We start from the raw sequence: 10,331 nt of genomic DNA, 5'->3' as shown, positions 1-10,331 counted from the left end.
TATATATTTTTGCTCGGATAATTAGAAGTGTGGTTTATATATATATATATATATATATATATATATATATATATATATGAATAATCGATTTTAATAATCATTTTTGGAGAAGTAGAATCAACGTCTCATCAATTTCTGGATTTCAATAAAATTAAATAGAAGTTAATACAGAATCGGGTTTAAAATGTGTCAATATATGCAACTCGGTCCGTGTCTATTTTCATGCATAATAGGTTATTATCGTTGTCCGAACTAATTTATTCTTGTACATTTTACACATTGAAAACGAAGATTATGAATACTTGAATTGATGTATCATATCTAATTAATCAATTGATTGACTGATATTATTAATATTATTATATCATCATTTAATAAATCATCAGCAATCCTGATAATAAAATGCGATCAGAACTTATGAATATTTATCTACCCGATCGAGCTGCAATTCATCCAAGGGGGCTGTGTTTTTATTTTCTTCTTATTTTAAAACTATCAATCAGATAGCTAATATGTCCATTCTTCGGGGAGATAGATCTCCGGCGAAAGGCAAATGTCGTCGTCGTCTTCCTCGTTATTATTTTCAGATTTTTCTTCTGTGTTTTTAACAGTTCCATTTTTGGGCTCACCTGCAATTGGAAATTAATTTTATAATGTATCGTCACGTTAGGAATTTTGATAATGAGATCATAAAAATAAATGAATGAATTTAATGTAATTATTGAAGAAATTAAGTTTATTAGTATTAACCTGGTTGGGGCTTGATTTTCTGCCCAAGTTCACGCACATTCAGGTTGAGAGCATGAACAACTCGAGAAGGCAGCAACACCGGAGACACCGCTGAAAGGATCGTAAAACAATAATAAATAAATAAATTAGTTGGTGACGTTGTGAATTATATAAATCTAGTACGTACGCATGGTTACATCTGAGAAAAGTTATGTTATGATAAATTTTAAAAATTGATTATTATTATTATTATATATATATACATGTATATGTGTATGTGTGTTCGCGCGCGCAAAAGCGAAGCACCATATGATTATTAATTTGTTCCCCAAAAATACGACCACCAGGCCACGTTAATAGAGGGATATTTGTACCTGGCTTCTTGCTGAATTTAGGGTCAATGCCATCTCTCCGGGGAAGGAAAACTCCCGTGCCGGTACTTTTTTGGTTCGAACCTAAGAAGATTGCTTGCATCCCAGCCCCAGCCACCCCGGCCGTGGCCGCCCTGTTCGGCTGATGTCTTCTTCTCTGAGCCCTCTGGATTGGTCTTGAATTATCTTGATACTGTATATATTAAGTATCATGTGTCGATTAAACTAAGATATGTTCTTATTTTCAGAACTAATGAATTTTATGTTCCAAGCAATCGTGAGTTAATTATTTAACGCATTTGATATATAGGCATTAATTCAATAACACGTTAATTAAATATTGGTAGAAATGCACGTTTGATCATTTGAACTACTGAAAATAATATATTTTTTTAAAAAAAAAAAATTTGTTGAGATTATAATAATTAACCCATCATTTATTTTCACAACTAAAAAATAATATAAAATGCAATAGAAATTCATGGTGTCCCTCTTTCCCTGATGAACTAGTACTTCAATGTAAAAGATTACACACATGCAGAGAAAATCTCACAACCGTATCGCCGCCGCCGTATCCCCGCCACCGATGCCGACCGCCCCAAATCAAACGACAGCAACATCAAGAACCACGTACCTGCATCAACGGAGGATAGTACGACGAGTCATAAGTGGCCGGTGTGGTGGTTTTCTTCCCATATCGACGAGCTTGCTCCGCCTGAAACCCTATCCCAATCTTCTCCTTCACCAATTAAAAGGGAAAAAAAAAAACAACAACAATCAGTAACATTGCGTACAGAAGAAACGTGGAAGATCAGCATGAAGCGGAGAATGAAGAACAACCTTGGGAGGAGGCGCCCCCTTCAGAACCCCATGCTCGAGTCCACGGTAGTCATTCTGCGCCATAGCACACCCGATAATTTTGAACAAAACGGGATTCGCAGTTCCAACTTTGAACCTGCAACATAGCTGATTATATATATACTTATCTCGGGGGTTAGTGGATTACGTGACAAATGATTTTATTTTTGTTTTATTTACCGTTTTGACCCTTTAGAGTTGCATATATTACACGTACGGCCAGATTTTTGGTCTACTGGGGAATTTTGACTGCAAATTCACTTTATTTTTTTGTCTTCCATGCATTTAATCAGAATTTGATTCACACTGTCACGGAGTAATTTCCATTCCAAGAGAAATTTGATTCCATATACAGATTAAACTCATTTGACTATTTTCCCATAATAAAATCTCATATTTCAGCATTTCGGAAATCTTACCTGATTAACAACATCGATCGCAAATTCACTCAAGTCTAATTTATGTGAACCACCTTATTAATATGTCCGTCAAGGACGAAATAACTCATTCACGAGACACAAGTAATAAATATCTCCGAAAAATTCTTCGATCGATGCATCACGCATTCATAGTTTCCGTACGTACGAGATCAAACTAAAATTGTCAAAACTTTTTCGAAAAGAGATATCAGTATGTTACACTCGAAAAAATCTCTCATAAATTCTTTAATTCACACTTGCCATATGATTTTATCGAAATCTAACAAGTAAATCTTGAATCTGTCTAATAAATTCTTCTAATTACATAATAACTATAAATACAATCCACACAAATTACTTTTACTGATCTGATATAGTTTCCATAAATCTTATTTAATATTTATGTTTAATATCTACAATTATACATACATATTTTGTGATTATAGTACTAAATTAAACATGTAAATCTTGAAAAGAGTTTCTTTTTTTTTTAATATATGTTTTCCATAGTTATTAATCAGTAGGATATGGAGAAATTGGTAATTTCCCAAAGATAACCACTGATGGATTGGCATATGATTATTGCAACGTGGGAAGTGGATACTGGATAGGTTGGGGTTGGGTTCGGTGAACCTCCCCCTCCGGTTCGTTTGCCACCCCAAAGTTATACGTACTATTTTCCTATCTAATTTTATTTTCATAATATAAAGTAAATTCTTCTTCGGGTCACCTATAATATTATATATACATTTGTTATTATTAAAGGAATTGGAGAAGAGAAGAGAAGAACCACCACACCAAACCCACCTACATTTTTTGGAAAATAGCATGCTTAGTATGAGTCAAAAAATTTACGTATTTTTATTTAATAGATATATGTAATATCTTTTTATTTTGAAAATATGGCTTCTTACATTATAGAAATTTCACCATAGAATAACAGAGAGAAGAGGCCGATTTCGATGGAGAAAAAGATTTATAATTTTTTTTTTGGGTTTTTGTATATTAAATAAATAACACCTTATATAGTTTCATGTTTCACGAAAGTTCTTATGAAACCGTATCAAAAGTCAATTTTGTTAGATATTTCTCTTATTCGACTAGACCCGTGAGAAATATTAATTTTTGTACAAAAGATGTTACTTTTCACTGAGGATAAGGATTGGGTCTACCCGTTCACGGATATAAATTTGCGAGATCGTCTCACAAGAAATCTAACTTTAATGTTTTTTAACATAAGATATACTTATAGGGATTTGTATATGTGTTACATGGGTTTGAGGCGAAAATTAAAATATGAGTCTTTTTGTCGCGATAAGTAATGATAAAATTTTACTTCAAAAAAAAAAAGTAATGATAAAATTTAGTTACTAAATAACAAATACAATAAACAATATGTAAATACACCATAAACAATATATTGCATTAATAACAAGCTAACAAATATTTGAAATAATTGTATAATTGTTACTTGTCTAACTGTTTTAGAAACGAAAATATTTATTAAATTTTTATAATTTAGTTGTCGGACCATATCTTTGTCCATCGACAATATAACTAGTTCATTTAGTCTATCTTATGATATTATTGATCGAAAATTAGTCTTTATTAAATTCAAATTCAATAAGCTTCTTTTTGTTGATGCAATTGTTATTGATATGATCAACAAAAGTTCATGACACTACAAAAAAACGTTGATTTAGGGACGAATTTTGAAAAATCGTCGTTAAAATTAGTGATGTTTTTGCAACGATTTTTCAAAAGTCGTCGCTAATTTGAACTTTACCACAGTTTTTTTAATTATGTCGCTAATTTAGTATATTCAAAAATTGTTGAAGCCCATAAAAGAATTCATCAAGCTAGTTAAAGAATCTTCGAACTCAACAAATATAAAAATGTCTTTTGATATTTTTTTAAATTGTCCAAATCCTGAATATCGAGTTTGCTCAATTAGCAACAAAAAAATATTCAAATTGACATTGTTTGAGCCCCTTCAGAAGTCAAGCCCCGAGGCAGTGGCCTCATATAAGGTCCAACCCTAACTTACATAGTTTCCTAATTAGTTTTACGAGTGAGTCTTATGTGAGACCGTTAATACGACCCGTAAGACCGTCTCACACAAGTTTTTGCCTAGTTTTACGTGGGAACCTACAATTAAACTCAATTAATAATTAGTGTATAAAAAATTTTGTGCGCCACCCGAAAATCAGTCCACGTAGACCACACACATGAAAATTATTAAATTACTAAAATATTTTAATTAAATGATTTTAAATGCATGAATGATATATTTTGAATAACTAAATGATTAATTGTGTAATTTTGCTCGATTGAATAATTTAAATATTTTCAGACGAATATCGGTGGTTGATCTGAGACAGAGGACAAGAGACGATTAATGTGTTAAAAATTTAAAAACTAAATTTTATTTTAAAAAAATTTATTTAAATAATTTAAGAATTGTCATATTTTTAAGGTCAAATTTAAATTAATTCGTTGGAGAAAAGAAATTAAGTATTTTATAAGGGATTTTTTGGAAATAGATATTTTTAAATCTTTTAATTTAAGGCCTAATGATTTTACTAATCTTAATGAGTCAAACTAATTATTTAAAAACTAGGGTTCATTGAGTCCACTAATTAAGTGTTTAAAAACCTTTTAAATTATTTTTTAAAAGAGTCTGAGAGGTGATTGTTGTGGTCTCGATGCTAGAAGCGCAAACGAAGCTCCTTTATGTCCTGTCAGACTGGCTTCGGCTCTCTTGGCCCTACTCAGAGCATCAACAAAACTATAGGATTGGCATGTATTTACTAATGTCAATATCTCAGGACTCAATCCCTTAACAAACTGATCAGTCACAACTTCATCATTCTCAGCCACGTGAAGAGCAAACGTAGAAAGGTAGAAAATTGAGTAACATATTCTTCAATATTTAACTGACCCTGTTTCAAATCTTCAAATTCTGCTCTCTTATCTTCTCGATAAGAACTTGGGAAAAATCTTCGATAGAATTCAATTTTGAAGACCTTCCACGTAATCACCGTACCACGCTGTTCTAAAACTCCTTTGGTTGCAATCCACCAACTCTTTGCGACTTCCTTTAACTGATTCCCAATCAGTTTAACTCTACGTTCATCTGGGTACTCAAGTGAATCAAACAGTGTCTCTATATCATCCAGTCAATTCTCACAATCAACAATCGTCTCAGTACCCCTCAGAATCGGCGGTGTCAATGACTGAAACCTCTTCAACTGTACTTCCATCGAAGTTTCTGATACATTCATCTGATCAGTCGAAGTACTACTCCGTTCTGTAATTCTTCGAGGAGGAATATCTGATGATCACAAGTGTCAGCCATCATATGAGACAAATCCGTCTCAATCCCTTTCTGATCAACTTACCTCTGATCAAGAATGGGTTCCGATTCATTTCCAAATAATACACATTACCAAATCAACTCAGATATTCAGGATAACATGAATTTTCAAAAACAATAAACACATATTGCAACATTAGCATATTCAATGTAATTCAACATTATAATAAATCACATGCTAGCAATCACATGCAAGGAAAGAAAATTCCTTCTACACTGCTCACTAGCTTCTATCTCAATCTAAAGGATCTATCGCTCTGATATCACCTGTTGTGGGGACCCGGACGCTAATCAAGTTCACAATCATGAGGATCAATTTACTAATTAAGTAATTTGGGTCATAAAAAAAATTTCTTTGAATGCGGAACGTAATGGAATGAAACTAATATACATATTCGTATAAAATAAACTACAAGTCCTGTACAATCTACATTCAATAAAAACTAAGGTTTAACAACTAATTATCAAGTGTTCAACCCTATCTTTAATCCAAGTCCGTAGTCTCCACTTTAATCATGATCTCTCTCTCTTCTTGCCTTGACCCTGATCCTGTCCCACCTGTTGTCATGCACACATACAAACAAGACAACAGCCGAATAACTCCGGTGAGAATTATATTCTCAGTATAAATCATGTATACATGCATTTCATATAAAAAATATAAAAGCATGAATAAACAATTATAACATGTGTCAAAATCAGAAACATGAATCAATATAAACTCGGAATATAACATGTATCCAATCCGACACATGAATCAACACAAACTCTGAATCACACTCAGTGACTCATGGACTCTGACTCGACTCGTCCTAACCTAGGGATCCCGATCGGAATAAGAACATACACCCACCTACACTCCCGATCGGGGTGGTGGTATGTTCTTATTCACGGACTTTGGCTCTTTCCATATTGAACACCAGTAATCGAAGAAACTCCAATTCTATCCACTCCGATATAGCCAAAAGTCCGGTGTCTTGGTGAATCAGCCACAGACTGGGCCTATCGACCCTGGTGTCTATATCGAACATCAGTAATAGAAAAAACTCCAATTCTATCCACTTCGATATAGCCAAACCTCGGTGACAATGTACAATGGGCCAGTGACGATTCCATCACAATCAGGCACCTATGTCACGAGATCAAATGTATACGACTAGGCACATCCGCCTATACTCAATACATACATTGTCTATAAATCCATAGACCAAAGGTATCAATCACATTCAATTGCAAATAACAATGCAATAACATAAAGTATGTGATTTTGGGAAACTCAAGTCAATCGAACTCGAGTTGTGCAATCCCGCATCAACACCAATTTATACCTTTGTCTTCGTGGTTTGACGAAGTCGAAGTCTCGAATTCCAATCTATCTCTACCCAAATCTGGCAATGACCATATCAAATAGACATAATATCAATATACAGCCCAATTCACGGCCTGTTCTGATTAATACGCAAATCAAGACATAATCTGATCAATATCGGATCAGATATAATCTAATCCATATCGATGATATCACGATATAATCTAATTCACTACTGACTCTGATCAATATCAACCCACTGATGTTTCGACGGTATAACAATACAATCTCAATAACCCTATCAATCTCAACATCACAGATATAATACCAGAATTCAAAATCAATATCGATACAACTTATAATCATTAACAATACAAGACAGTAGTCTCAAATCTGTTTAATCTCGATTATATCGGTTCTGAAAATGATAACAATTACATAAACAGTCCGTTATTCGATCTGACTTCAATTATATACTAATCAGTATACCCAGAACATATAATATTAGTCAAATCTAATTCCCCCAATATCATAATTTCAAATGATATCAGAATTCGATAAAACTTACGTCCTGTTGTAGCTGTCGTCGCTAGGAACTCGGTACTGAAGTCATATTACAAATCAGACGGGCGGATTTGTAAGAAACCACAAATCTACGAATGAAAAGGCGTAAGGATTTCTTGGAGAAAATCCTCGGCTCTTGCTGATAGCTTCTGAAGGAAACAAAATGATTATATATATCAACTTGCATGCCAAGATACGTGGCTGATTTTCCATATTTTGCAAGCGGCGCTCGGGCGGTTAATCTTTACCGCTCAGGCGCCGAGCTTTCTGTCCGGAAACAAGCGTATTATCCATTGGCGCTCGGGCGGTAACAAGTTACCGCTCGAGCGCGGAAGTTTCTGTCAAGATAATCAACTGATCATCTCCTGGCGCTCGGGTGGTAATATTCTACCGCTCGGGCGCCAAACATTCTGTCCAAACTCATGGTGCATTGGCGCTCGGGCGGTTCTTTTCTACCGCTCGAGCGCGAGATGTTCGGTCCAACATCTTGAGATGTTCGGTCCAACATCTTGGCTTATAATGTAACGATGCCCTGCTTCTTCATTTGAGTTCCTATAACCTCAATTCTATCAATTAAGCAACGTCTGATTACAACAATTAAATCTCGACCATTACAATAATGATGCAAATTTGTCACTTCTGGTGGATTACGATGGGGACGACCACGTGGTGCCCAACGTGTGAACATATCATCCATTTTGAGAACATGAATGTAATGTTGCTCACAAAACCGATGAACCTTTTCTAAAAATGAATCCCAGCCATCATCTCTCATTTTTTGGAGTTGGTGTTAGCATATTTATACCAAATCCATTGCATTCACAATATCCTGATCTTTTTTTTCAATGTTGTTGACAATTCACTCGAAATTCCTAAGACATGTTTCATCAAGTATAGATTGAATGAAAAATCAAATAAAAGTACTTACTCTAATAAATTAAATACTTCAGTTTTTTTATCAGGAGAACTGGAATCATCTTCTGAAATTATTTCAAGAACATCAATGATAGCAGAGAACATGTAAATCAAGCTTGTCAAAGAATTGTAATGTGACCCCAACGTGTATCCCCCAGCACGTTGAAGTGTAGTTTCTTGATTAAGTCCCCTGTCACTTGAAATCTCACCAATCTCCAATGCCCCGACAATAAAATCTGAATGTTTCTCTCGAATAATATCAGAACGTTTGCAAGATGCTCCAACAACATTTAACACATCACCAACAACACGAAAGAAATTAGAAATCGGTAGATTTTTCTTGGCCACAACTATAAGAGCTAGTTGAAGATAATGGGCAAAACAATGTATGTAAAATGCACATGGGTTCTCCTTTAAAATGAATGTTTTTAAACCATTAAATTTACCCTGCATATTATTTGCTCCATCAAAACCTTGTCCTCTCAACTTAGACATGCTCAAATTATATCTAGAAAACATCTTATCGATAGCGACTTTAAGTGAAAGTGTTGTAATACCGGTAAGATGTTCAATCCCGATAAAGCATTCATTTACATGTCTACTATCATCCACATAACGGATAACAACTGACATTTGCTCCTTTGTTGAAACATCACGAAATTCATCAACTAAAATAGAGAACAATGAATCACCAACATCTCTGATAATAACATTAATCGTTTCAGTGGCACAGGCACTCACTATGTCTTTCTGAATATCAGGTGATGTCAACTTGCAATTTTTAGGAGCATTTTTCAATATCACATCATTAATCTCTTTATTATGAGCACCTAAAAATTCCAATTGGATAAGAAAGTTACCTGGATTATGAGAACTTTCAGTTTTACCGTGACCTCGAAATGAATGCCCTTGTCGAAACAAAACTCTAGTACAATCAATTGAAGCATTGAGACTGATACAATAATCCTTCCGCATTTGCTTCGACTCTTTGCATTGCTTTTACTACTTGTGCAAAACTGATTGAATGTGCTCATCTTGATTAGTCAAAGTTTCACAATTCATTCGAGCTTTTTGATGTTCGCTGTCATGCTGGCCAACATGAATATTTAACATATCTTTACACTTCCAATTTGTGAATCCTTTATTAACAATATGCGACATCTTTTTCTATACTATACTCCAACCAATCACCAAATTCATTAAACCATGAAGGATTGAACCGTCTTTTGGCTTACTCCTAATTTTCTTTTTGGAAATTCATAGCCTGAAGTTTGACATGGACTTTTTTGCAAATATGTCCTTCGAACTTGATCCCTAATATTAACATTATATTCACAAATTGGAGCCCTAAGTCCAAGATCTACCGGTAATTGTGAGAAATCAAATTATTCAACCCATCTTCAATGCTTTGTACTTCTGGTTCTAGATCTTTTCTTTTAAAAAATCTTTGCAATGTAAATATGGATTTCCTGATAAAATAAAAAAATTATAATATGTTTAGCTTTATATATATATATATATATATATATATATATATATATATATATATATATATATATATATATATATATATATATATATATATATATATATATATATATATATATAAAACAACTCTCATTGATTTTTTTTTAAAAGTTGTTATATTTTTTTATGTAATGTTTTAATAAGTTTAATGTAAGATATCAGCAACCAATTCACTACAGCCAAGCACAGCTAGAGAATCAATTAAAAACAACTTGCAGTTAGTTGGATAAGGGTGAGTGGTTAGAATCTGCATTAGACCACTG

At 33.6% G+C, this 10,331-nt stretch overlaps 2 protein-coding genes across 2 annotated transcripts; both read right to left on the bottom strand.

Moving 5' to 3' along the window:
* Positions 1-341: 341 nt before the first annotated feature.
* Positions 342-2,034, bottom strand: LOC140812675 (uncharacterized). The gene is made up of 5 exons (XM_073171016.1): positions 1,941-2,034; positions 1,735-1,839; positions 1,104-1,293; positions 751-840; positions 342-629 (listed from the first exon to the last, which is right to left on the bottom strand). Exons 1-5 carry the CDS (start codon positions 2,001-2,003, stop codon positions 508-510), a joined length of 570 nt encoding a protein of 189 aa, XP_073027117.1. The 5' UTR covers positions 2,004-2,034; the 3' UTR covers positions 342-507.
* Positions 2,035-8,550: 6,516 nt separating this feature from the next.
* LOC140808454 (uncharacterized) lies at positions 8,551-9,516 on the bottom strand. The gene has a single exon (XM_073165602.1). The coding sequence runs from the start codon at positions 9,514-9,516 to the stop codon at positions 8,551-8,553; it is 966 nt and encodes a 321-aa protein (XP_073021703.1).
* Positions 9,517-10,331: the final 815 nt, after the last annotated feature.

The sequence above is a fragment of the Primulina eburnea genome, chromosome 1 (assembly GCF_022965805.1).
Source record: "Primulina eburnea isolate SZY01 chromosome 1, ASM2296580v1, whole genome shotgun sequence".
Lineage (NCBI taxonomy): Eukaryota > Viridiplantae > Streptophyta > Magnoliopsida > Lamiales > Gesneriaceae > Primulina > Primulina eburnea.
Note: the sequence above shows the minus strand (reverse complement) of the source record. Positions and strands in the feature narration are given on the sequence as shown.

Coding starts and splice junctions, on each gene's coding strand:
- LOC140808454 (XM_073165602.1), bottom strand. CDS start 9,516: ATGCGGAAGGATTATTGTATCAGTCTCAATGCTTCAATTGATTGTACT.
- LOC140812675 (XM_073171016.1), bottom strand. CDS start 2,003: ATGGCGCAGAATGACTACCGTGGACTCGAGCATGGGGTTCTGAAGGGG. Junction 1,294..1,734: donor ACTATCCTCCGTTGATGCAG/GTACGTGGTTCT, acceptor TAATATATACAG/TATCAAGATAATTCAAGACC. Junction 630..750: donor GAAAATCAAGCCCCAACCAG/GTTAATACTAAT, acceptor TTCCAATTGCAG/GTGAGCCCAAAAATGGAACT.